We start from the raw sequence: 25,787 nt of genomic DNA, 5'->3' as shown, positions 1-25,787 counted from the left end.
CTGAAGCCATAGAATAGACTTCCAAAATTGATTGATAGTACTAAGATTACAAGTATCTAGTTGATTAGAAATGTATAATATTACAAGATAGAAAACTTAGTTTTTAAATATAGTAATAAATATAAAACAAGATGGAAGTTTTAAGACAGAAACTAGTCCTCCTTCTTCACCTTCTTTCTTCTTCTTCATGGACTTGGGTGGTATTTTGTAATTAGACAAGTCCACATTGTGGACTTTGAGTGATTAGTTATTGAGTTAAAAGTAAAAATAATTTAAATGCCATTTCTTAATTAGATAGTTTAACCTTAAAAACCTTGTAACAAAAGCTAGTTAACCATTTTGTACCTTATTAGTGAAATACTGCAGAACTCACTACTGTAAGACTGTAACATAGCTAAGAAAAATAAACATCTAAACCTAAATGTGAAATACCATCTCAAGTACCTTCAATCCTAAGTCTTTTCCAACCCCAAACCTTCTGGGACCCTACGACTCAATCCTCAAATCAAAGATCCACCCCAAAGATTCCTCTCCCTCTCCAGGATGGGATGAGCATGAGCACTTTTAAATTAATACAGCACTAGAAATGTTTAATACAGATATTGACTTTTTTTTTTTTTTTACTATGATACTAATCCAGTGGGGTAACTGCCTAAATAAAAGCTGGGCTCTGTTGCATTAAATTATGTTTTATGCTGGCAATATTAAAATTAAAATAATGACCCTCTTAAATCTGGTCTTAATAGACATCACCTGATGGTTTTACTGATTTCTTTATGACAGTTCTTATCCTGCCATGAGTAGCTTTTGTTTCTCACTAATTACTCACGGTGAAAATAACATGGTATGCAAGTGCTGTGGTAGAAGTGTAGATTGAGCTTCTTTCAGACAACATTTACAGCTTTGCTGCTTTTCCTGCCCCTCACCCACCTTGTTTGCTGCTCTTTCCTGGGTCAGTGTATCAGTACAAAAACTGTTTACAGTTTATGGGGTTTTTCATAGCAAATCTTGCCCCCATAACTTTTCTTTGGAAAATGAATAGCATAATGTAATTCAAGAAAAGGTCTGTCTTTTGTGTGCTGGCTGCTCCAACTGATGGCAGGACTTCCTGCAACATCAGCACTTCACTTTTGTGTACTGTACTTGACCCTAAAGGGATGTTTTTATCTTTCCATTGTAAGCAGAGAACAATATTTCTATTTCCATTGTTTGCTTGAGAGTGGGGAAAAAATGGACAACTTTCTTCGTTTTTGCTTTCAAAGACTCCCTTTCTTCTTCTTTAAGAAAAGTTTGGCATTCATCTGTTTCTATTCCAGAGCAAGTTTATTTAATGATTGCTCTGAGGACAGTCAAAGCAGATGCAAATCCATCCTGCATTGCTGCACCTGAAAATTTCAATAAAGACACAATTTTTAGCATGACTATAACCTCATTACAGCCTTTTTACAGCTTTATAAGGTGTGTGCATTTAGTGGTCTGTATATTAGAGGGCTGAGAAACATTTCTATTCAGAAATTATTATAATTTCAGTTTAAAATAAAAGGGAATATGTGTTCATTATGTTGGATAAACTGGAGATCTAACTTGCCTGCCAGCAAAGCCACCTTTGCTGGCACTTGACCAGCTGGTGAAATTCAGTCCTGTGTGGCTTTTTCCCTTCTATTGTGCTTGCAGAAATGCTCAGAGCAATCATCAAGCACTAAGTCACTTGGATTCTGTTGATTTATTAAAAAAAGCATAAACCAACCAAGACATTTTTCAACTTGCTCTGTTTTTCAAGATGATTCTTTGAAGTTTTTGAACAGCTGATGCGAGAAATATGGGACTGTCATTGTAACCCCAACTTGGTTGACTAACATATCCTTCTAGGAAAAAAAAAAAATTGCAAAAGAAAATTAATCCAATTGTTTAAACCCAGCAGTGTTTAACCCCCCTAGCTGCAGTTATAGCAAAATGAACAGAGCCTGCACCCCATCACAAATTGATACAAAATTGCCTTAGAGTCAGGTTGCCAAACCCCCCTGGTCCTGGTTTACTGTCCTGACAGCAAAGGTAATTCCCATCTTGTTTATAATGAAAATCCATTCATAAGTGCAAACTTAGGTACGCCTCAAATTCGTGGCACTTCCCTGTGAAATTACCACATTTTACAAAGTAGATGAGTCAGATCAAGAGCTTTCTTAAGGGCCACTAAGAAACAGATCTGTGCTTCAAAAAAAATCTGCTTTTTCATTAGGTGTAGTTCAGGAAACCAATCATTGCCTGCTTCTGTGGTTTGCCCATCACAGATGGCAGGAGGCACATTTGGGACCATTAATAGCAGAAGCTGTCAGCAATTCCTTTAATGATATAACCACACTGCCTCCTCTAAACAGAAAATAACATGATTTGTGTAGCAAAAACTATTGCTCAGTGATAGGGACATCATCATCTGTCATCTCTGCTTGTTTTGTTCTAAGGGAGCTAATCAGGAAACTGGCAGTGCTGTAAACTGCCACTGACCACCAGTTGCCTCCTCAGAGGCAAACACGGTGCAGAGCCAGTGTTTGTTTTCCCTGTGACTGATCAGTTCCTCTGAAATGCCTGCAAGTGACAGCCCTGCTTCGGTCAGAGGGATTTTCAAGCCCTTAGAGGATGCTGCAGTTGTCTTGTTCCACTGGGTTGGCTCTGGGATGTTGTAACTCAGGTTTATTTATTTGAACACCATTCTAGACCTGTGGTATTTTTGGGGTCTCTCGTGGCAGGAAGGAAATGATGAATCTGGCTCCATGTTCTTAAAAGGTTAATTTATTATTTTATGATATTATATTAAAGAATGCTATACTAAAACTATACTAAAGAATAGGGAAAAGATACAGAAGGCTTAACAACATACTAATGAAAAATTCATGACCTCTTCCAGAGTCCTGACACAGCTGGCTGTGATTTGTCATTGAGTAAAAACAATTCACATGTTGGATAAACAATCTCCAACCACATTCCAAAGCAGCAAAACACAGGAGAAGCAAATGAGATAATATTGTTTTCATTTTTCTCTGAGGCCTCCCAACTTCCTGGGAGAGAAATAATGGTGAAGGAATTTTTCAGAAAATATGAATGTGACATAGATCTTCCCATTTCACTTGCCAGACTCACAGCGTGCCTTCAGCTCTTTCATGGTGTCTTGGTTTCAAAAGACAGGAGTCTGCTAAGGAAGACTGGAGCCCCCCCTGAAATGGAGAATGTAAACCCTCCCCACCCCTGCTAATTGCTATGAATTTTAAATTAAGGGCTCTCAGGAAATAACAGTTATTTAAGAGGGAAGAAAATAAAAATTGAAAATAAGCAATGCAGTACACTAGAACAGCACTGACAGAGTCAGAACCCAGCCTGACACCCTGTGGGTCAGGCTGTTGGTGGCAGTCCCATTGGAATTGTGGCTCAGCCCTCCTGCAGTGCCAGGGGAGGTTCTGCTGGAGCAGGGATCCTGTAGAAAGGTGCAGTCTCTTCCTCTGAAGGTCCAGTGGAAGAAGAAGAAGCAGGTGTTCCTCTGGGGAATCCAGTGGAGAAGCCGTGCAGTTATTCCAGAATCTCCAGATTATATCTGGGTAGCAATGCTTGGCTCCTCCCTCTGGGCTCACATCTCCCAGTGGGATGTTCTAGTTCTTATCAGCCATGCAGTGACATTCAATAGCTGTTATCAGCAATGTCCCCTCCCAGGGAGGTGTGAATGTGGTCACTCAGAGATGAGGCAAACTGCCCACTTGACAAAAGACAACTGCCACACAGATGGCAATAGAATACATCTTGCCTTGCAACCTGGAACACGTGGCATGTCCTGGATATAGTTCTGGACTCTTGGATTGTTCATGGATTTCCTGACTCATTTTTTATTCTCCATCACATGCCTGATGCTAATGGGGGAAATGGTTTGCTAGATAAAGCTTTAATATTTCCCTGATCACAGGCAGGTCAGAGATGAACATCAAGGGGCTTTGCCTATGTTCCCTTTTTGTTGCCGTGAATCAATGGCAAGGACTTGCCAATGTTTTCAGCTTGCTCTGTACCTTGAACTATTGAGGTTGTAGAAAGTACCAGCAAGGGAAGCTGCCCACCTTCACAGTCATACCCTTTTGTCCCTGAATTCATGTTTGTCCTGTTCCCCCCTGATGGGCAACACTGCCTATACAGCTCTCTGCACAGCCTTAGAAAAAAGGTACAAAAGGTCCTGGCAGGGAGGAGAACAAAAATGATGATACCTCACTACTTATTTTATAGTTGAATCTGCTAGCTTTGTTTTATATTGTTTCCTCTTATCTGAATTTATTTTCCTAGCATGTTTGCTTTTCCAGTTGACATAATATTTTCTTGATTCATATTCCTTAATCCTTTGTCATCTTCCTCTTATTTATATTCATCTCCCTTTTCTCTGTATTTGTTCTCTTTCCCTTCCTCTGATTATTTTGCCATAGTTCAATTCCCTGGCTTTTCTTCTGTTTTCCTCCCTTTGTGAAGCATCCGCCACTCCTGGCTGTGACCCAGCCCCACGGAGGGACCCCCGTGTGACAGTGACACCTCCCAGGGGTGAGATGGAATGGGAGCAGTCCTGGCAGGCTGCTGAAAGCCTGCATGCAGGACAGGGGCTGCCATTTGGATGGATTTGCTGCTGGGATCCAAGGGGAGGATGGGGCTGTCCAGCTGTTAAGAGTCTTAACTTGCAGCACAGATGACAGACTTAAGACAAGCCCTAAGGAGTGAGGCTTTGAAATTTAATAACATAAGAAGAAAAATATTCCACACTTCACTAGCAAATCTAATGCTACACACTGAAAGCATTATGAAGCATTTTTTTTAATTTTATTTTACTTTTTTGTTTAGCAGAAGGAAGAGAGCTGGTTTATGAAAGTTGATTAAGAATGTGGTTTCTACACTGCTTCATTTTAGAAAATCATGCTGATGGCTGATGTGTGTTTCCTGGCCTGTTGTAACTTTTGAAGTGTATTAATTTTCCCTGCTGGGGAAAGTGTCATTCAGGAAGACTGGGGGAGGAGGGAGGGGGCCTGACATCCTTATTATACTGTCACATGAAGACTGCTCCTTCAGACTCTTGAAGGTCTGTGTCTCTGGAAGAGTGACAGCCTAATAGGTTCTATTCTTAAATTATAAGTATCCTTGATAGTGCACCAAGCAATTTATCTGTAAAATAAAAAGTGGAAAAAGTTCTGCTGATACATAGTTGCAGAAACTGGGAAGCAGCTGAATAAAATTGAATTTCTCCTATCTTGCAGAAATATAAACACAGAGTATTGGCATGCTTGTCTCTGAGCACCTGTATCTTCACAGATAGGACCAGATGTAATTACCAGCTTACAATGAATTTCATTCCCATCACAGAATCTGGAGTCAGGAGTATCATATGCTCCCAAGGCTGCAGGCAACTGCAGTATTTCCAGTGGGAATGATGACTTTTGATGACATGATCCATTGTGGCATGAAATAAGTTCACACTGTTGCTTGTACCTGGGTGAAGCTCAAGCAAGATTTAATAACATAGAAATAAATCAAATACGAGCCATATATTTATTCTCCTTCAGGTTCTAAGATCAGAAATCTGGAGCTCAACAGTAGTGGGAACAGAGAGAGCTGACTTGGAGGACTTGATTTTGGTATTTGCCTCTGACATCAAAATTTTGGAATGCAGCCCTAGGTGAGAATGCAGGGAAGGATTCGTGTGTGGATTTCAAAGAGTAACAGATAAGCTGCATAAGCATATGAGAAGCAAAAGCTTGGCTAGTGCAGCGAATTTGCCTGACCAGTTCAGCTTGGCAGTGAATTACCTGTTCTGCTAAATGAGTAACTCTTCCTTGGAAGTATTGCTGACTTCCCAGGCTGGCCCCAGACTGTGCAAACAGGCAACAGAAATGCAGCTCAAATTCAGTCACACACAGACAGGATGAGAAAGTCACTATTCACTATTCTTTAAACTAGTTGGATGTGTTCACAGCATTGCCTTGGCTTTGTTTTGTCTTGAAGTCACAGAAGAGATGGGAGGGAAGTGGAATGCTGGCACGTGAAGTGATGGCAAGAGCATATGGCAAACCCATGCACAGTTCATCTCAGGGTATCATTGTGCTTACTCGGGAAGCTGCTTTTCCCAGCTCTGGAATTTCTGCTTAGCTGCTTTTCTAATGCTTAGTACCTGTCAGCAGAAACGCAGTTTCTCATTCCACTCCAGAAATGCAAGGCAGTGGGAATTACCCATTGTCTCTGGAGGATTCCCAGTGCTCTGTCATCCATGGGTGATTCCAGGGACTGTCATTTGGCTCTTTCTTCTCCCTTTCCCTGTGGCACATTCCCTGGGCTGTTCTCAGGCACAAGGGCAGCAGAGCACTCCCTGCTTCTGCAAGTGGCTGATGGTGTGAGCCCTGAACCTGTAACATTTCAGTCTGGCACCATCCCATAGCTCAGACATTCCATAATTCCTCTGCTGCTGCTGCTCACTCCAAATCTTCTTCCATGCTGGTGATTGTCACACAGCAGAGAGAGGGAGGAAAGAGGGAAGAAAGGGAAGAGATGGGATAGGTGATCACACCATGGACAGCAGCTACACCATTCAAAATACAAAAGCAGTGAGCAATGACATTCCTATTTTCACTGCTCCCCACCCAGTGAGTCCCACAGGCAGCAAAAGAAATTATACCAAGAATTTGGGGTCCATTTTGGGTCCACCTCTGCAGAGCTTGCCCTGTTCCCCCTCTACTTCCCACCTGATTTTGAACCAGTCAGTTCCTCCTCCTACAAACCTTTATCAACTACTCTTTCTCTTTTTTTCCTGTTTAATTGCTTAAATTTTTTTGACATCCTTAGGTGTTAGGTGTTCACAGCCACAATGTTGTGGGGCATCCACCAAGAAAAAACATAGCTGGTTTCATCCAGTAAGGGATTTCCTCCATTGCAGTCCTGCCTCTCTTCTTGCTGAGTCCTGCTCAGCCCCCAGGTAGCCTCAACTCACTTAATCATGGTTTATTTTTTTAATATTGCCTGTATTTTGTTTTTTTTCACTAGTGAAAGAGCAAGCCCAATTAAAACCAGGTTCATATGAGATGGTTTCAGGTTTCTGTGCTTGTCTTTGCTATAAAACCACAGTGAGCTGAAGTTTAAGAAACAATCATTGCTATAGATTAACAAATCTCTACTCAGGCTGCATTTCTGTTAATTATAGAAATATTCAAATTTCAAACTTAGCAAGACTTTTAAACAGTCTGGAATCAGTTCTCAGATAAATCTGACTTTGAAACAAGGAATCTTCTCTCTTTGTGTGGGGCAGATTAGCAAGATGCAGGTAATATCAATAAATAATATAAAGCTGCAGGGGCCATAATCTGTTTTCAGAGCACCTAAAGCTTGCAACTTGAGGACAGCAAAAAGGGGGCATTGGTTTCCTTCAGACAGAGGTGAAGAACATCGGTTAATCATGTGTGCATTCATGATACACTCAGAGAGGCAGTGAGTACAATTCCCTCTAAAAGGGAATTCTACTTCTCCATTGGTAAGCTTTTCATCTTTGCCACACATAGTGATGTTCATTTTCACTAAATAATTAATCCAAATACAGAACAAGTTACCAATGAAATCAAGATTGAAATCCAATTGTGCAGAAGACAAATAGGTATATGAGTTTCATATACATGCAGTGGAGGATGCTAATAATTTGTAATATGCCTGGATCTTTCAGGGGAATTAAAGTCTTACTCTACACATCCTATTGAGGCAGCTGGAGTGATGGGAACTGATCCATGTAGCACAAAGAGAATTTCAAAAGGAGATGTTCTGAGAAACAGATTCAAGTTCTAATCCTGAATGTGCCATTGACTTCTTCTGTTCATGCAGATCCAATACTCTATCGTTTTTGCTGACTTAAGTATTTGAATTATTGATATTTGGTACTAAGGGAAAATGTGATTTTAATTTTTAAGTAGAATCTCTCTTTAGCATCCTAAACAATGGAGTTCAGTCTGTGTGGGCTTCTCTTTTGTTTTTTTTTTTTTTTCCTGGTTTCCTTAATTGAGAAGAGATTCTACCCTTCTGTCTAAAACTTTACACTTAAGGATTCCACTTTTCCTTAATGTGTCAGTGCATCCCATACAGGCCAGAGGCATGTGCAGAAGCTCTGTGGTGTTGTGCACAGGATGGCTTGATTACAAATGCTTCTTCTTCCTGTATCTCAGTTTCTAAATTCCATTTCAAAGGTTTCTGGGAAGCCTTTCCCAGTATTGATGCTGTTCACAGCCCCCTCAGCCCCAGTGCCTGCAAACAGAGGGAGGAGTATCTGTGATGCCATGGTGGGCGTGCATAAACCAGCCTGTGTTCTGTATCCAACAATTTCATTCATTTCATTAGCAAATTAAATCCTGTTGCATTAAATAATTAAGTGGATTAAGGGATGCCCTCCCCAGTTGTTCAGTCACCTCCACATGAGTGTGTTTTAATAAAGTCCTGGAGCTGTTTTGTCTCTGGCAACTGATTGTTAGTTAATGCACTCTTGCCATAATTGCTTTTTAATACAGCGGATTAGAAGATTATCTTTAAATTGAACTGTATTTCTAACAATAAAAGGAATCACGTGAATTATATGTTAATCAGTAGATTCTAAGAGTTAAATTATTTTCTCATACTAGATATTGCAAATTTAATCAATATTTAATCAGATTTAATCAATATTTTTCCAGTGATCTATTGTGATGCAAAACTAAAATTGTAGGAAACAAACTACTCCAACAGTAGGGATAGAGAAACAGATAACATCAAATTATTTCTAGACATTATCATGTGTCTGTTGGAATTCTCATCCTTGTTATCCCAGACATACTAGCTCAGGAACAGCTGCAGTAAATACAGGAACTAGGATTTTCCTTAGGCTGGATCCCTGTTTGGAACTTCCATTTCTTTCCTACATGATTTCCAGCTTCAAGGCACCAAAGTCCTTTGTTTGTTTGATTGTTGTCTAGCACAGGCCAGTGGTTCATCTTTCCAAGGCAGCATTGCTCATGGATGGGACTGGGGCAGTTTCAGTGCCCCAGGGGTATTAACTGCAAATATAACTGAGGACTGGATGCCAAATGGAAAGAGCTCTCAGCAGAAGCTCAGACTTTGGTGCCCCAAGTAATTCTGAAAGCCTGAGTTGTACTCCAGGAATGAGCTTGGAGTGAAGGTAAAGGTGGTGGCACAGCAGCTGCCTACAGAGGTGTTGGGCTAAAACAAGAACAATCAGTTTGATACAAGAGGCATTTTCCCCCTCTCTCTTGCCTTCTGACTCATTGCTGACACATCTCTACCTGTGAATCCACTGCAGTGTCTGTGCTGTTCAAATGTCTGGATTTGCAGCAAGTCCCATGAAAGGCTGTTCTCTCAACAGCCATTACCAAGAACATGAAGAACATTTAACATTATATTTGACATCAGTGGTTTCAATTGATCCCATTCAAGTCTTCTGTGTTCTGCAGAAAGTCTCAATATTTGGGTTGTTGAGCTTTTGGGTGTAAAAGCTGCTGGGTGAATCAGGAAATGAGACATTGAAAGCTAAACAGGTGGAATGGAGAGGATGAAATACCTAAAGGAATAAGATGTCTTGGGAGAAAGAAGTTTGAATTGGTGTGACTGGGGAATGGAGACCTTTGAAAGGGGTGCAGTGAGAATCTAAAGGTGATTCACTACAGAAAACGGGGAAGAAATGATGAAATTATGCTTATCTGGGATGCTTTGATAAGAAAATAATTGAAGCTGCTACTGAGGTTTTTCACCTCAATATCTTGACCTCAGTATATATTTCCTTTATTGCTCATAAAGAATAGGGAGTTCTGGAGAAGGCTCCATCACAAGCTATTTGGGTTATTTGGGATAAGATTGAGGCAGACCAGAAGCCTGGCTTGGAGAGAGTTTTCATGCTGGGTTTTCCCAGAGAATATTTCATTTGAGCTCTGCTTTCATGCATTCCTTGATTTTCCAAGCAGAAATGAGAACAAAGAAACAAACCCTTTAAAATGGAGCTCATCAGGCCAGATTTCGGTGTTGGCAGTATGGACATCTGCTACTGCATTTGTATCTGATGTTAAAACCTTGGGCCTTAGCCAGTGAGCAGCAGTTTATGACCATCCTGGATGGAGTTCAGAGCTATGCTAAGTGGTTCCATTTGAAAGACATTTTTTCAATTACAGAAAAACAATTTGGTGAAGAGGTTCTGTTCAGAAGTACTTGCTGAAATTCCATTTATGCAGCCTGGCATGGTTTTTGGTTATGTGGCTAAAGCTCTTGTGAAACCAGACCAACTCCCTGGCAAATGTATTACATAAAGAAATCAGGGACTGAGTCTGAATCAAACTTGTGGAGATACATGGACAGACAGACAGATAGATGGATAATGAGGCTCAGAGAGAGGCTGGATATGAAAGTGGAGCCTGGCTTTTCCCTTCAGTAGTTGCTGCAATCAGAAATTCAGTGGAGCATTTCCAGCTTTTGAGAAACTCTAGGACCAGACAGGAGCCCCATTTTAAAACAAATGCCATTTATTGAAGCTGCGTCCATTTGCAGCTTTAACTCAAAGATCTGACTCACTCACAGTGGAAAGAAAGACCAGGCACAATTGTCTAATGGAAATTTCAAATTAATTGAATTGTGGAGGTTATTAAAAGTTAAAAACATTAACAATATTAGGGAATCATCCATTCACCTGAGATGAGAGATCTGTATCCATGGGGACAGAATCACAGGAGTACAAGGTCATACTTAGTGTGAAGAAACACAACCTAACCCCAGCTTTCCCTGTTCACAAAATAAGATCTGGGATTCTGCCCTAACATCATTGTTTGAATTCTTTGTGTATAAATGAAGAAGAAAGACAAAGCTGAAGTTTCTTTGGTGAGACATGGCTGATAACTCTGTTCCACCATGGGGCCAAAGCTTTTCCTGGCCAGGGCCTGGGTCTGTGCTGGCCCAAAACACGTGGCACTGTGAGAGTAAGACTCGTGTTCTGACAAGGAAAATTGTGCCTAGTAACAGCTCAGGTTAATTCCTATAATTCCTCACAGAACTATGTCAGGACAGTATTATTAAGCAACTTACTAATTAAGAATTATACAGAAGGCATTTAAAATTTTGTGGAGGATGGAATTTCTAAGTGATTTTCCATACCATCATTTTTTGACTCATCAGGATAGTCATGTAGATGATTTAGTAATCCAGGAGTTCCAGGAGCCTGGCTGTGTTGGTGTGCTGGTTAGAAAGCTAAATGACAAAGATTTTATTTGGAAATGGTCAAAAGAACATGTAAATCACACACACAAAAAAAAAAAAGTTCAAACCAGTGCTTCAAGTTGGAAATGTGTCAGGAGAAAAGTAGATTTAGTGCAGGGTTGGAAGGGATGGATGGATGGATGGATGGATGGATGGATGGATGGATGGATGGATGGATGGATGGATGGATGGATGGCCATGGGACCACCTGAGGCACCAGTGTGGAAGAATAAGGAGTGTGGAGTAAAGAACTGGATGGGGTAGAAGAGGACAGAAAAACCAGGCTAGAATGAGAACAACATCTGCAGGTAGGTGCTGAGCTTCAGTACAAGAGGAAGGAAAATTATTGCTGGAAAAGGAAAAGAGCTATTAGAGCAAAGCCTGTGTTTCAAAAGAAAAGGAAAATAGTAAAGTATTCACCAGCTTTTTGGGTAAATCAGGAGGAGACAGGGAGGTTGCAGAAGATTGCATATTTAGATATGAAAGCTATGCATTGGGATTTGCATTCAATTCTTCTCAGCTCTTACAAGCTAGAATTACCTCCTATCATTGCAGGTTTGCCAAAATATAAAAGCAATGAGAAAAGATAATATGGTGGTGGAGCAGAATTGCAGTCTTCCTTCTTTTGGAGACCATGACAGCCTAAGTATTAGCCAGAGTCATCCAGCAGATGAGAAGAGTGAATGCCTCTATCTGACAGGGTTGCTTTGGTAACCTGGATTTCAAAGAAAATAATTTAAACTACTCATGCCTATGCAGTCCTAGGAAGGGGATGGATTGGACTTAAAAATCCCTAGCACCACAGTTTTTGTGTGTAACTGGCTCTGCGAGCACAGGAAAGAGCAACTAACATCTCCAAGCAATCAGTAGGATTGCAAATGACAAGTTCAAGGAAAAGGAATACAGTTCAAGGGGTTCACAGTTAGATTTTATATCTTAATCTAATATATCAGAAACTACTTGGGTCTAGGAGGACATTTTAATTTTGGAAACTGATGCACGTCATGGACTTAGGCTTGAAAGAGCAGCTGGTCTGCAGGGTCTGAGACAAACTCATTCAGACTTGACCTATGCTGCCTTCTCAGGCAAGGGATGAATAATCCATAAAGAATTGTAAATATTTTTTGGCTGTGAATAAAAGTAGCAATGTCCCAGTCAGTCCAGGCCAGCGAGTGAAACACAATTCATATCTTTCAGACACTAAAGCATAGGAGTCAAAAGCGTTAACCCTGCTGAAAACCTTGGCAAGGAGCTGCCTTCAAAGCACCATAAATCTGCAAAGGGACTGAAGTACCCTACAAGTACCTTTGTTGTTTATTTAACTATCACTTAGCTGTAGTACTACAAGGTATTCTGTGTACACTCAAAACCATCAGAGCTGTGTTAGCTGGGGATTCCTTTTCAGCACTCTCTAGCTGTGTCCCATTTCCTCAGCACAGGTTTTTGTGGATGCTGTCCAGCAGTTCAGCATTAGTGCCATAAATGCCGTGGGGACAGCATTTGTTACCCCCACAGCAGCACCATTGCAGGCAGGAGCAGCCAGCCCACGCTCCCTGCCCAGCCTTGGCCATGCCCTAAGGACAGGTCAGGGGCATTTGGCAGCCCAGGGGGTGATACTCTGTGTTATCCCCCAAGGTTCATTCAATCCCTTGTGTGCACACAGAGCCAGGGCATCTGCTGCTGCCTTACACCACTTCTAAAGTCCCTTCCAACTCATTCTGTGATTATTTATGGTTTTTTTCAAGAATGCCCAGAGGCTCCACTGGACAAGCTGTAGGAGTTCTCACCCCAGTCAGCCTAAAGAGATGGCTGAACAAAGTGGTGATTCAGGTTTCTGATGTAGATGGGGAGCTGAGGCCCAGGGAAATTAAACAAACTGTGCTGTTGGGCTGCAAGGCACTTATTGGAACTGATCTCCAAACTTGTCCTACCTCTGCCTCAGCCACAGCTCTGTTGATTCTCCAGTAATGCTCTTGCGTGGTGTTCGTGGATTCACACAAAAAAAAGCTATTAGGTTCCTGCAGCACATGTTCTCTAGCAATTAAAGCACTAAAGACCTAATTTTTTGTTCTCCTCTCTGTGAGCAGAAACTCTTGGAGCATCAATACAGTCACTTAAAGCTACACAACATTCATCCATCATTCCTGGTGGCTTATCTGACTCACACCACCTGGAAGTACATGCTTTGCTTATCACACTTTGTTCTTGGAATGGGATTTCCTAAATCCATCACCCGTGTGGCACTGTGTCACACCATGGGATCAGCTGGGCTGTTGGTAGCAGCAGCACCCAGATCTGGGGGCTATAAAACCTTTTTTAACAGCTCTTCGTTTATTTTTCTCTGTATCCAAGTATCCCAGGATAATTATTTGCCCCAGGAACACTTCACTGTCACTTATGGGACAACAGCCAAGCAGGAGCAGGATTACAGATGCTCTCATCTCTGTAAAGGGAGTGCCATAAACAGTTAAAGACCAGGGACTGTTCTGGTCTGATTTATTCTTGTTCTGCTTCTCTCAGTTTCATTTTAATATTGAATCTAAGGAGTTTTGCATTACAGAAAACTCACTGCCCACCAAGCTCATCTGCTCCATGAGTACACCCAAAGACAAAAGGGTCTTGGCACAGAGGGGTTTATTTTAAGCAGATGACTTTCACCTACACCTGTCACTGAGTAATTGTTACACCTACTACAGCTCCCCTCTGGGAAAAAAAAAAATTTAAAAGTCACAGAACAAAGTTTAAGAAAACACTCTATAAGCTTTGTAAAATATAAAGACATAAAGGCTTCATTTTACTTGGTGTAGAACTCCATGGTTAGTGAGGCAGCTAACCTCTGCCATAGATTTATGCCAGCAGCATTTTCTGACATGGGACTGCAAGGGCATAAAGCTCAGGATCTCCCAGCAGTGTGAGGCTAATGATGCAAGTGTGTGTGAAGGGAGTCACAGGAACAGCCTGAACAGGGGAGCACCCGCCTCTCGCTCAGGTGTTCTGACAGCCTGATATTAAAGACCTGCAAGTGTCAGAAGATGTAGGAAATCAAGTGGCCTCCCTGACAGATTTTACAGCACAGTGTTTGTGCTGTCAAGGCAGTGAATATGACAACCTGAGGAATGACAGTGATAGGAATGTTTTTAAGGGAACAGCTGAACAAAGATGCCACTGTTGACAATAACATGCTTAAGTTAAAGGGAGACTCTCGGAGCTTGTATTGGAGAAGTTATTATTAAGCCCAGTTTTCTACTTCAGGGTTTTTGTTTTGTTTTCAGAGTCTTCCTGTGTGTTTGTTTTCAGAGTCTTCCTGTGTGTTTGTCTGTCTGGTTTTACTACCATAGTGAAATGCTATTTAGTTGTACTGTGGAAGAAAGATAAAAGCCACTCTGAAACGCTGCTTCACCTGTATCATTGTCATAGCATAGGCAACATCTGAAGGCTGCACTGATTAAGATTTAAAATCTCCAATTCTTTTTTCTCCTGCAAGTTTTACAAACAGACAAAAAAAACCAACTTGATTTGGGAGAGCTGAAGTTTGAGATGAAGAGTGGCATTGAGCCCCATCTATCTGACCACCTAAAAATGAGATCATTTGCTCGAGCTAGCCTTGGGGTGAATGGAGAGTGCAGGTGTGCAGAGCACATTTTATGCCACTCATCTCTCTCCAGTCACCAGAGAAGATGCCCAGACAGCTCCAACAGATGGGACACTGCACAGTCAGGAGGGGAACCTCAGGCTAAGCTGGGGGCACAAACCAAGCCTGGCTTTCCCAGCCACCTCAGCAGGGCTTTAACCTTCCCCACATGAGGCTCCATGTCCCGGGAGCATCGTGTAACAAAGGACTTGGCTTGGCAGAAACCAGAATCCACATACATTAGATCATCCTCTAAGCTTGAAATAATAATGATAACAAGAAACTAGTTTAAGGACAAAACAGAAGTGTTTCCTGTTTATTTGCTAGGAAATACTGATGAGTGAAAAAAGCTTTAGGAATCCACAATGTTTATCCAGAGCTGCTCAGGTCTGGGCTCATAAGGACACTGAACAGATAATTTTGAGGCAAATCAAAATAAATATTACCATCCCTTAAGAGCACTTTATCTCTGAAGTAGTAGTTTCCATGACTTGCTTAAACTCTGGAAGTAAACTGAAGTTTGGCTTCTAGGTCTGTGTCCCACCTCCATCTCAGGCTTTGCTCACCTGCAGTGGTTATTAGCTGTGGTGTAAGAACTGGCTCTGGGGGTCAAGAGATTTGTATTAAAAAAAGGAAGTGCTAATTACAGTCCACTCCAATAAGCTTAGAACTATAGCAGAGACAAGTCCATTATCTCAGAGTTAATAGGGTTACAAAATGTTGACAATGCACATGATCTGCTTTGCTATCAAATGCTACTGAAATTATGGATTGTTGCCACAGCATGGGAGTTGCACCAAATGATTAAGACTTGTGTTTAATTGGGGTCATTGCCTATGGAAGTCTGGCTTTCAGTGGTATTTAAAGCCCTGGATGGATGCAGGTGCCTAGGTACATTTGCTAGTTACTCATCTGCCAGCAGTGCAAGTTAGGGAATTCTTTTAAAATGCCTTTGAGGTGCCTATTTGGAACTCCTGCATGGGATTTAGTGTCACCCTGCCTGAGGTGTCTGAGGAGGAGCTGTGGAGGTCCCTCTGTAGTCAGCACACAGAGGCAGCCACCTGCTGTCCCAGAGAGGCAGGGAGCTCCTGGGAAAAGGGAATTTTCCTCTCTGGTAGCTGCAGAGGGAGCCTGGATGAACTGAACCCACTGTAGGATGGCAAGGTCAGATGAGATTAATCCAGAAAGAGATTACACATTGGTCATTCCCTTGCAGTTAATGGAAAGGATGATGCATATGCTGTCCAAGGGAAAAATAAATCAGTGTTCATATCCCAGTCTCATCTCCTGTAACACAAGCATATCCATCTTATCACTTGAGAAGGGAAGGAGGATCAGGGAGGCTTTACCTGAATGACTGCAGGCATCTCAAAGTAGGAGAAGGAGCAGAGGATTAATACAAAGGTTATCTTCTATTCTCTGAATGCTTTTAAAGCAGTGTTTCCATTTGTCAGAGCTATGTTCCTACACACCTGGAATTTTTCATCTCTTTATACATCACTCAACTTCACTGAATTCTTAAAAGTGAGATACACCAGTGCCTAAAACACATACAGCTGCAGCCAAGTAAGAAGTTTGGTTTTGTGTATCCAAATCTGTGTTCAGGGACCTCACTTGTAGCAGAAACTAGAATAATTTTCAATTTGTGGTAACAGAAATTTTGCTGTGACTTAATTTTTCTCAGTTAGCTCATCAGTAAGTATTATTTTTCTTAATGAAAGTTTTTAGTTAATATAAGTGCAACTCTTGAAACACCAAGAAAACAACTAATGTGTTCTGGAGATAGTGTTACTTGCAGTACAGTACTTGGCATGCTGCTTCCAATACATAAGTTTAAGAGAAGAGAAAAGCTTATTCTTCAGAACAAGATCTGAATGTGAACTGTAACCATGCTCTGCAGCATTTGCTATCACATAAAAAGTTTCTTTGCAAGCAGAGGTTCGGCTTGGCAACTCCTGCAGATAATTTTATGGTGATTTATTCCTTTTTGAAGAGCATCAGATGATACTGATCTTTCCTCTTTTCCTCTGTTGCTTTCTTAAAATGTGACATTTTTGTCATGTTGTTGCCCTGAGCAGCACAAGCACAACTGCAGCAGCACCAGGACTGATGTCACCTTCTCAGGAGTTTCTCAGCCAGCCTGTTACTGCAGCTCCCCATGGATGCAGTGTCACTCAACACCTCCCCTTTAGTGGTGACTAAAAAACCAGGTGCTGCCTTTGGGGATTTTTGATTTCAGAGCAGCTTGGTGAGCCTGAGGTCCCGCACTTGGTAGCAATCCAAGGATTTTTGCCAGGATGGCTTGATCCTTTCTCATTGGTTTTTTCCCTCAAGGTAGATTCCCCTGGAAACACAGACCTACACATGTGCCCACATACAGGTATTCTAGGTAACACTGAAAGCTAGACAAATGCCTTTCTGTTATATGCATAAAAGTACTCTGTTCTGAAAGATGTTTTCATTTTAAAAAAACCAGTCTCAGACAAGAAGGTATTTTCCTTTTATTCCCAAGATTTTATTTTTAATATATTCAACATGCCTCATTAACACATCCAGAAAGGTTTTGACATCTTGAAGACTCTACTTCAAAAGTTTCTGCTGTAATACTTTTTGCTGTGTTTTGAAGCTACTTTAAAAATACAAAATGCTATCAAAAAGGCCAACTAAAATGTAATAGAAACAAGCTCAAGTCCAGCTGAAAGGGAGCTTTACAGTAATGGTCTGGGTCTAGAAATCCATATAAAAAGGCTTTAAGTTCTTTTATATAAAGGATTTTCTTCTATCAGATAAATGCTTTCTTTGCTCTGAGTAACTTTCTGGTGATTTCTTGCTTGAAAAAGATTTGTCAAGTTCTGAGATCTGTTTAAGCTCCAGGAATAATGCCCCTTCATCTAGGTCACAGTCCCACAGAGTAAGAAGTTAAGAGAAGTCCCCTTTTTCCATCAGCCAAACATGACTCCTGGCCTTTACTCTTTGGAGGGAAATGCATCAGGCCACATCATCCCACTCCACACTCATTTATTCAGCCAGGCCAAATCTCCACATGCAGATTTTTAAAGATGTGATTTGAATTTCTGCTAACACACTGCTTGGGTAATTTGAAGACTTTCTGTGTTCCAGGGGAATCCCTTTCTACCTTTGTAAATTTCTACTGAATAATATGTCTGAGAAACTTCTCTGTGCTGACTTTCCTGTTATTACCTTCCTATGATCCTTGGGTCTAGGACACCTGCACCACATGGCCTTACTCAGCATAACAAGCTGCCTTTCTGTTTGGGAGGCCTGACTGCTGCTGTCCTGCTGAAAGCCAGACAAAGAGTGAGTTTGCTCACTCTGGGACCTCAGAGTGCTGTGAGTCCTTGTTGCAGTACTGGCTGTGTGTGTGGTGTGCTGATGCTGCCTCATTTGGGAACGTGACTGCACTGATTTGAGTGACTTCACATGCGCACTGTGAGTCACAAGCCTAAGTGCACTCTGAGATGAGCTAATTTTCCCCAATATGCTTTGCCAAATCTATGGCTATTTAAATACTTCTGAGAAAGGGGGAAAATAAAGGTCTCTGGAGAGAATGACAAAAGGATTTTATTTTGGTACCAGTGTATTAAACACCTGTATCAGCAGATTCTTGGACGTCTTCTCTCTTTCCCAGCTTGCCTTTTGGTCTTCATTACTGAGAATATTTAGTTAATTGCTGCAAATGAATTACAAACTGCTCAAGATTATTCTTCTATGCCCTGACCCTTGAAAGATCTAAATAGAGTGCAAATACAAAGGGAGGAAGGAAGTCATGATTATTTCCACAAGAATATTTAGGAGGTTTTACTCACATTTGAGAATGGAGGACTTATAATAATGCCTAAAAAGTGCATTCCTAAGCAAAACATAGCATACAAGAAATAGTTGTTATATTTGTTGAAAGTTGTTTATAGAACAAAAAAAATTGTCCACCATCTATCATATATTGAAATCAGTTGCCTGGTAAATAACATTCTGCTCAGTGTGACAGTAATGAAGAATTTTATCTACAGCCACTGCAATCATAGTTTGCAGCCCTTTTACTTTTATGTAGGCAAGCACATTAACTGTTAGGCAGATTACTAAAGGGAGGGACTGGGTATTTTTACCTTTCACACCTCACTTGAGAGGTGCCCAATTCCTAGGAGACTCCAGGCTGAGGGATCCTGATGAAGATGCAAATAGTTGCAGCTCCAATAATGATAAAAGACTTAAATTCAGAGGGAATATAATCCATTAGGGCTGTGCAATTTGTAACATTATTGTGAAGAGACATTCCTTTTACAAAGGGAACGGGAAAGAAAATATGTTTGATGCACTGTGTAATGTAAGGAAATGGTAGCCTTTGGTAAGTAAGGTTCAAAAAACCCCACTTATCTTAAAATATATTCCATTGACTAACAATCATGTGCCAAAATTAAGCAAAATTCCATTCTGACTATTCTTGAACAGAGTTTAAAAGTTCTGAGTGATGACATTGGTTGAACCATTAATGTAAATCCTTAAAATATAAGTAGTTTCTTGATACCTTCCACTTTGAGTCATCTTTCTTTGGGAAGAAACCCACACAACAAAACCAGATGCTGCTCTACATGCACAGGAGAAATCAATGGATAGGATCAATATTCCCTCCACAGGTAATAAATGCTGAGAAGCATTTCTGTCTATCTAAATTGATCCTAGAGAATTCTTTAAATTGGTTCTGATGTGTATAAAAACCATTTCCCTATTGATCAAAGCTTTTCTTGCTTTCTTTCTTTGATATGTTATTTCATCTCTGCCATCAGGAATGGTCTCACGCTTCTGTATGCAGTTATGATAAACAGAATTTCTTCAATCCATGCAAGATTTTTTATTTTTAATTGAAACCCAGAAATAGCTGGGTTTGTCTTTGAAGGTGGATGTTTTGCTTATAGTTAGGCAGTGCAAGTAATTTTTAAATTGGGGAAGTTATCACATCAGAATTATTTGCAAGGAAATCTAAAGTAACTGCTGTACTTTTAGTAGAAACAGCTGCCCAATTCCTGCTGCTCGACTGCTCTGTTGTCTCTGAGAGGAGGAGAGGGTTTGATCTGTCACTGTCCTTGTTGTGCCCCATTTCTGAGCAGAAGACTTCACCTGAGCTGCTGAGTCTATGGGAAATGTTACTGGGAGTGAGCAAACAGTGCCTGTCATCATGAGGAATGTGCTTGGGGACCTGTAGAGTTTGTGACTTTTGTTACAACAATATTTTATTAGCATTGAAGCTGCTAGACTGCTCCAGAAACATGAAGTACTGGTGGGCTAAAACAGAATTTTTCAGACTATTTGATAATGAGATGTTACAGAATGAGTAAATTAATTTGCCCAAAGAAAAGTTAAATGTTTAATGGGCATATAAAAAAGCTCACCAGTGAGCAGTGGGGATGGTTTGCTCCAAACCTGTCACAGTTTGCAGCTGTTTGGACATGTAAAGCAGAGTGTAGTGTGGTCCTGGCAAGGTTTCACTCAAAATTCACTGTACAAAGAACACAGTTATCGTGGCTGTGATTTCTGTTAGGCTCTCCTGAAACATAAATTGTCAAACTGTCTTTTGACAAGTACAGATTTTGTTCCTTTTACCCCAAGTAATTTGGAACCATCAACCCAGCAAATTAATCTTGTCTAGTTCTGTCTTCTGAAGAAATGCAGTAACAAATTAGATTGCTTCAACATGCCTGCCCTATTTTAAATTTATCCACCAGTTCAAATTAGGAGATGGATTTCATACTGATTTCACAGAAGGGGCTTTGGTTCCTTAGGATTCCTTTCCTTAGGTATGTAAAGTTCCTTGCAAGATGAGGAAAAGCAGGTTGCTTACTTTTATCTAACACAACTGAGCCTCACTGAATGCAGTAACTTTGTTTTTAAGTTCACATGTTTAGGTCAGTATGGACACTCCAGTAAATTTGGTGGGATTTTTGCCAGATTCCTGCTTTTGGCACTTTATGGCTATGGTCTTTATCAAACCCATAACTTTATGTACATTTGGAAAATGTACAAGAACAGATTTGCATACAACATAATTAATCTTAACCACCCCCTTTTCCAGAGTGGGGTATGTATCCTAAAAGTAAAAAAAAAAAAAAAATTTACTAAAATATTACTGTCTCTGAGGTACTAAATGATTTTAGGGTTCAGCTCTTGTCTCAAAACAATGTAGATATACAGTTTCAGTAGCAGGAATAGTTCTTCTAGAAGGGCATGGATGATTTTTATTGTTTTAAGTACAAATGTATTTCCAGCCCAAACAACAGCACTGCATTGTAATTAATCAATGCCTAAACCAAAGAGCATTGCCAGTCCAGAGACAAGAACAGAGCAGTTCTCTGTAGGACACTGGGACTGGAAACCTACAGCAGTACTGGGCAAAAAAGAGTTCTGAAATTGCAGTGATTCCCCAGAGAACACTCAGTCTGGTCCAAGCAGAAAGGTGACTGTCCAGAGATTCCAGATCCTGGCTGCCCTGCAGCTCCCAGGTGAGGTGAGATACATACAGTTTTCATGGAAACCCTGTGTTTCACCACCTCTGGGGGGTGATCTGGGTCTGGCTTGGCTCCACATTTCTCTGTGGATCCCCAAGGAAGGGCTGAAGCCTGAGGTTTACACATGGAGCCAAGTACATTTTAATGCACAGCTTAGCCATTTTCTTGGCTAAGCTGTCATCCCCTCAAGGATCCCTTGCACACAAGTTGTTTGTACCTTTAATTGGCTTTGCTACCTTTCTTTACCTTTTCCAACTCACTACATCCCTCTTGAAGCAAGTGTCCAGATGGTCAGAGCTTATGTTATTCTAAGGACATAATAGGGGTACATCAGAAAAATTAGTACTTGTGTTTAGCACTGGGCAACAGCAAATCAGCTGTGACTAGCACAAAGGCTGCTGCTCTAGGGTCTCTGAGTGGTGGCAATGTGCTTTGTCATCACTCCTTGTGTGCCAGGTTGAGGAAGAAGGCTGAGCTCAGGATTGGCGTGGGGCCAGCCAGAGCAAAGCTTCACTTTATCTCCCCATGTTGCCAAGTGCACCAAGAGATCCAGAGCAGGTTCTGGAAGCCTTGTGAGCTGGAGATCTAGAGGCTGTGAGATCTAGAGGTCAGAGTCTTGGAGACTTTGCATCTTCTAAGCAGAATCTATTCATTTCAATGCAAATCAGCCTGACTGCTCAGTTCAGTGAGTTTGCACAGACCAGCCCCACCTGACAGTTGGGTCAGAGGTATGAGGAACTACCTCTCTTCAGGCTTTTATCTTCCTCCAGTGTTCTATCAAAGTGCCTTTGTTAGTGACAAGTAAGTATCCTTCATTAAAATACAGCTTTGCATCACAATTATGTAGTAGTTTTTGTTTGCTTTGCTAATTGGAAAAAATTTTGAAAGAGCAATAAAACACAATTTGTTCCCTCTTCCCAAAATGAAACATCTCCTTTCGGAAGGAAGGAGGGAGTAAATTTACATTATAATGAGCAAATGGTTATGAGCCTGTAGATCAGTGTTGACATAAAGGGTGAGGGAAATGAGATGTTGTCATTTTGTGCATTCCCCGTCGCACACATCTGCCTGTGCATCCTGCTGCTGCTGAGCCAGGAGGTGGCTGTGTCGTGGGCAGTGATAGTAATACATCCTAACTCAGGGAAAACTCCTGTGGAATGGATCATCCTTCACCAGGGCTGCCAGGTGAGCTCCATCCTTCCCCCAGTGAGTGCCAGCGATGGAGGCAGTGCAGGTACTCCTGCACCTCCGAGCTGGCTGCTTCTTACTGATCCCCTCTCTGGTTTCCTCTTGGCTTTGTTGTTTCCCAAAATACTGGCATGGACTGACAGGATGAGTGCTATGGTTTTGCTTCAGGCATGTGGCTTACCTAGCAAAGCAGGCAGAAAATGCAGGGTTGGGGCCTGCCCCTGCCCTGCTCAGCCCAAGGAGGGAATGAGCTGAAGCTTTGTCTCAGCTGTCATTCTGTCCTGCCCTTGCTTTCTGGAAGTGGACAGCAGCTGTCCAGATCTTTTCTCCTGCCTGTCCCTGTCTGTAACAACTGGGTTCATTAGTGGTTTTGAGAAGCTGGAAGTGACATTAACCCCCTGCCCAGCTGTTGTGGTGTCAGGGCTGCAGGCAGAATGGCATTTGTTTGGCTCCTGGAGAAGTCATCCAGCGATTGCCTGGAGAGTCTCGCTGCAAGTGCAATCCATATGCAATGCTTCTGTCAGCAAAGACTTGCTGGAGGAGAGTTTATAATAAATATTCACATCTGCTGCTTTGGGCACTCTAATCCATCCTACAGATCTTTGCTGTGTCAGGCTTTGTTCTAGATGAAGAAGCCGGGTAGTTGTAAAGGTTTGCAAATAGGGCATATTTATCATGGTTAGCTCTACTTGCTAGTTCCCTTTCTTGCACAAATATCCGTGACCACACTGAGCATAAGTTGTGGTTAGATATTCTCAGTGCATTTGTAAGCTGTTTGAGGCTACGTGTTTCTTTTGATAAATGGTGAAATGAAGCCATCAGATCTTCATGAGCAGAACAGACAGCATCATTGTTATGACTTAGTTTGAACAGAGGGACAATATATTCCCTGCATAAACTGTGCATCACATAGGCACACCCAGGGCCCTGAAGTGTTAAAACTGGGATAAATTCCTCCATGCTCATGTCTGTTGGGCAGTATGTTCCCATTGGCTATTTGGTAAATAACCTGAGTTACTAAAAATAGAAAAATATCTCCTGTTTTTCATAATCTTCCCAAAAATTATGACCTTGGTGCCAGATGGACTTGGTCTGTGTCAATTTCAATTATTCTTCTGCTGGTGATGTCTTTGCTTTCAGAGAGAAAATCTCAATACATAAGAAGAGCTGTAATCACTTGCAGGGTGTATTGAACTTGCTCTAAATAGAAAAAAGTGTTTGACCAAGATCATGACTGACACTACAGTGATCCCATTGTTGTTAGGGCCACATTAGATTTGAAATGAATGTATTGATCTTTTTTTTTTTTTTGTACATGAAACTCATGATTATTATAGTTAATTTCTAAAGGAGAATCTTTATCTGGAGGCTGGATATGAGGCACTTCAAACATGTCACTTACCAGCTATTACCTCTGCTTTTATTTAAGCAGGAAGATAATAAACTGCTGCTTCCTTAAAAGTGTTCAAAACTGAGTCCATTTGATTTGCAAAAAGCACATGGAAACTGAGAATTCCTTAGAACCTTTTTTAGGTTTTCTTTTATTTTTTCTACTGTTAAACCCTGTTCTATACTAAGGATTTAATTATAATTTTTTCCATAAGGATACAAGGGAGCAAGCACTCAGTATAGTTAGATGCCTGACCTTCTGGAAATTCAGCTGAAAACTCATATCCTCATGTCTCAGAGTGGTACAAGAAAAGGAGTGTCAAAATCATGGTCTGATATTGATACCTACAGGTATTAGGAGAGCATCTACTCCTCTGGTGCTCAGTCTGTGTTTCAGAATCTGTCCCTGAACAACTGTATTTAAATATAAGTGATTGTCCTGCTCTGGTCTGCTCCACCTTGAGTATTGTGTGCACTTCTCATCAGTGTAACATAAAAAAATGATTAAGCTATTAGACAGCATCCAAAGGGCAGCAAAGATGGTGAAGGGCCTTGAGGGGAAGCTGTGTGAGGAGTGACTGAGGGCACTTGGTCTGTTCAGCTGGAGGAGACTGAGGGAGGACTCACTGGGGCCTGAAACTTCCTTCTGAGGGGAAGAGAAGGGGCAGACACTGATCTCTGCTCTCTGGGAACCAGTGACAGGACCTGAGAGTTTGCCTGAAGCTGTGTCAGGAGAGGTTTAGTTGGATATAAGGGAAAGGTTCTTCCTCCAGAGGGTGTTTGGGCAATGGCACAGGCTCCCCAGGGATAGTCACAGCTCCAAACCTGACAGTTCAAGAAAGGTTTGGACAACACTCTTGGGCACATGGTGTGACCCTTGCGGTGTCCTGTGCAGGGCCAGGAGTTGGACTCCATGATCTCTGTGGGTCCCTTCCAACTGAGCAGATTCTGTCATTCTGTCTAAGTAGCCAGGCTCCTTGTGAGGAGAACATGAGGTCTCTAGACTGGCCAAATTACTCCAAACTCCAATCTCATTGTTATTGATCCGTCCAACTTTCTGGTAATTTATCTCAGAAAACAGGAGTACACGCGAGTCTCTTTAAAGCCAACATCTCAAAACTTTCCGCGCCTTTGCCAACCTCGATGATGCCTTTGCCGTGTGTTTCAGGTGACCTGGTGGCTCTGGCCAGCAGCGAGGGCTCCGTGAAGGTGCTGTCCCTGGCCGTGGGCCAGCTCTCCATCCTGCGCGGCCCCGGGGTCGAGGTGCGCTGCGTGCGCTTCCACAGCCAGGATTCGCTGCTGTCCGCGGGTGCCGATGGCAGGGTTTGTCTCTGGAGCTGGGCACAGTGACACTCAATGACATCGCCTTCCACGAGAGCGGTCTGACGGCAGCACTGCGCGCTTATAGCTTCCTAGCTCGTCTTTGCGCTATTCGGGCAATGTTCGCCCAAACGGAGCATTATTTAGCGTTTTATCCAAATAAACCCCTCTAGTTCTCCCTCTTGCTGCTGTCACCGCGTTTTTCCCAAGGCCAAGAATCTCTCTTTTGGCGGTTTCTGGAGAAACAGCTTTACAATGACGCCTAATGCCGGCGCAGCCGAATTGCAAGGAGATTGATTTTTAATGTAGCGCAGCGCGAGCCACAGGAGCCGGGGCGCCCCTTCCCCGGCGCAGCCGCCTGTGGGAAGATGAGGCGAAGTTTCCACAATGCGGCCATGGGGGATGTTTTCCCGGACACCGCCGGGGCAGCGGCGCTGAGCCGGAGCTGGAGAGAGCGGAGGGGCTGAGAGAAC

General features: G+C 41.8%; 1 protein-coding gene across 1 annotated transcript in view; it reads left to right on the top strand.

Moving 5' to 3' along the window:
• The window catches only part of SPAG16 (sperm associated antigen 16), a 374,208-nt gene extending 348,710 nt beyond the window's left edge, over positions 1–25,498 (top strand). Inside the window, exon 16 of the mRNA XM_064718863.1 lies at positions 25,163–25,498. Coding sequence (XP_064574933.1) covers positions 25,163–25,344 — 182 coding nt within the window. The 3' untranslated portion in view covers positions 25,345–25,498. The remainder of the gene's footprint in view (positions 1–25,162) is intronic.
• The last annotated feature ends 289 nt before the right edge of the window (positions 25,499–25,787 follow it).

The sequence above is a fragment of the Zonotrichia leucophrys genome, chromosome 7 (genome assembly GCF_028769735.1).
Source record: "Zonotrichia leucophrys gambelii isolate GWCS_2022_RI chromosome 7, RI_Zleu_2.0, whole genome shotgun sequence".
Taxonomy (NCBI): domain Eukaryota; kingdom Metazoa; phylum Chordata; class Aves; order Passeriformes; family Passerellidae; genus Zonotrichia; species Zonotrichia leucophrys.
Note: the sequence above shows the minus strand (reverse complement) of the source record. Positions and strands in the feature narration are given on the sequence as shown.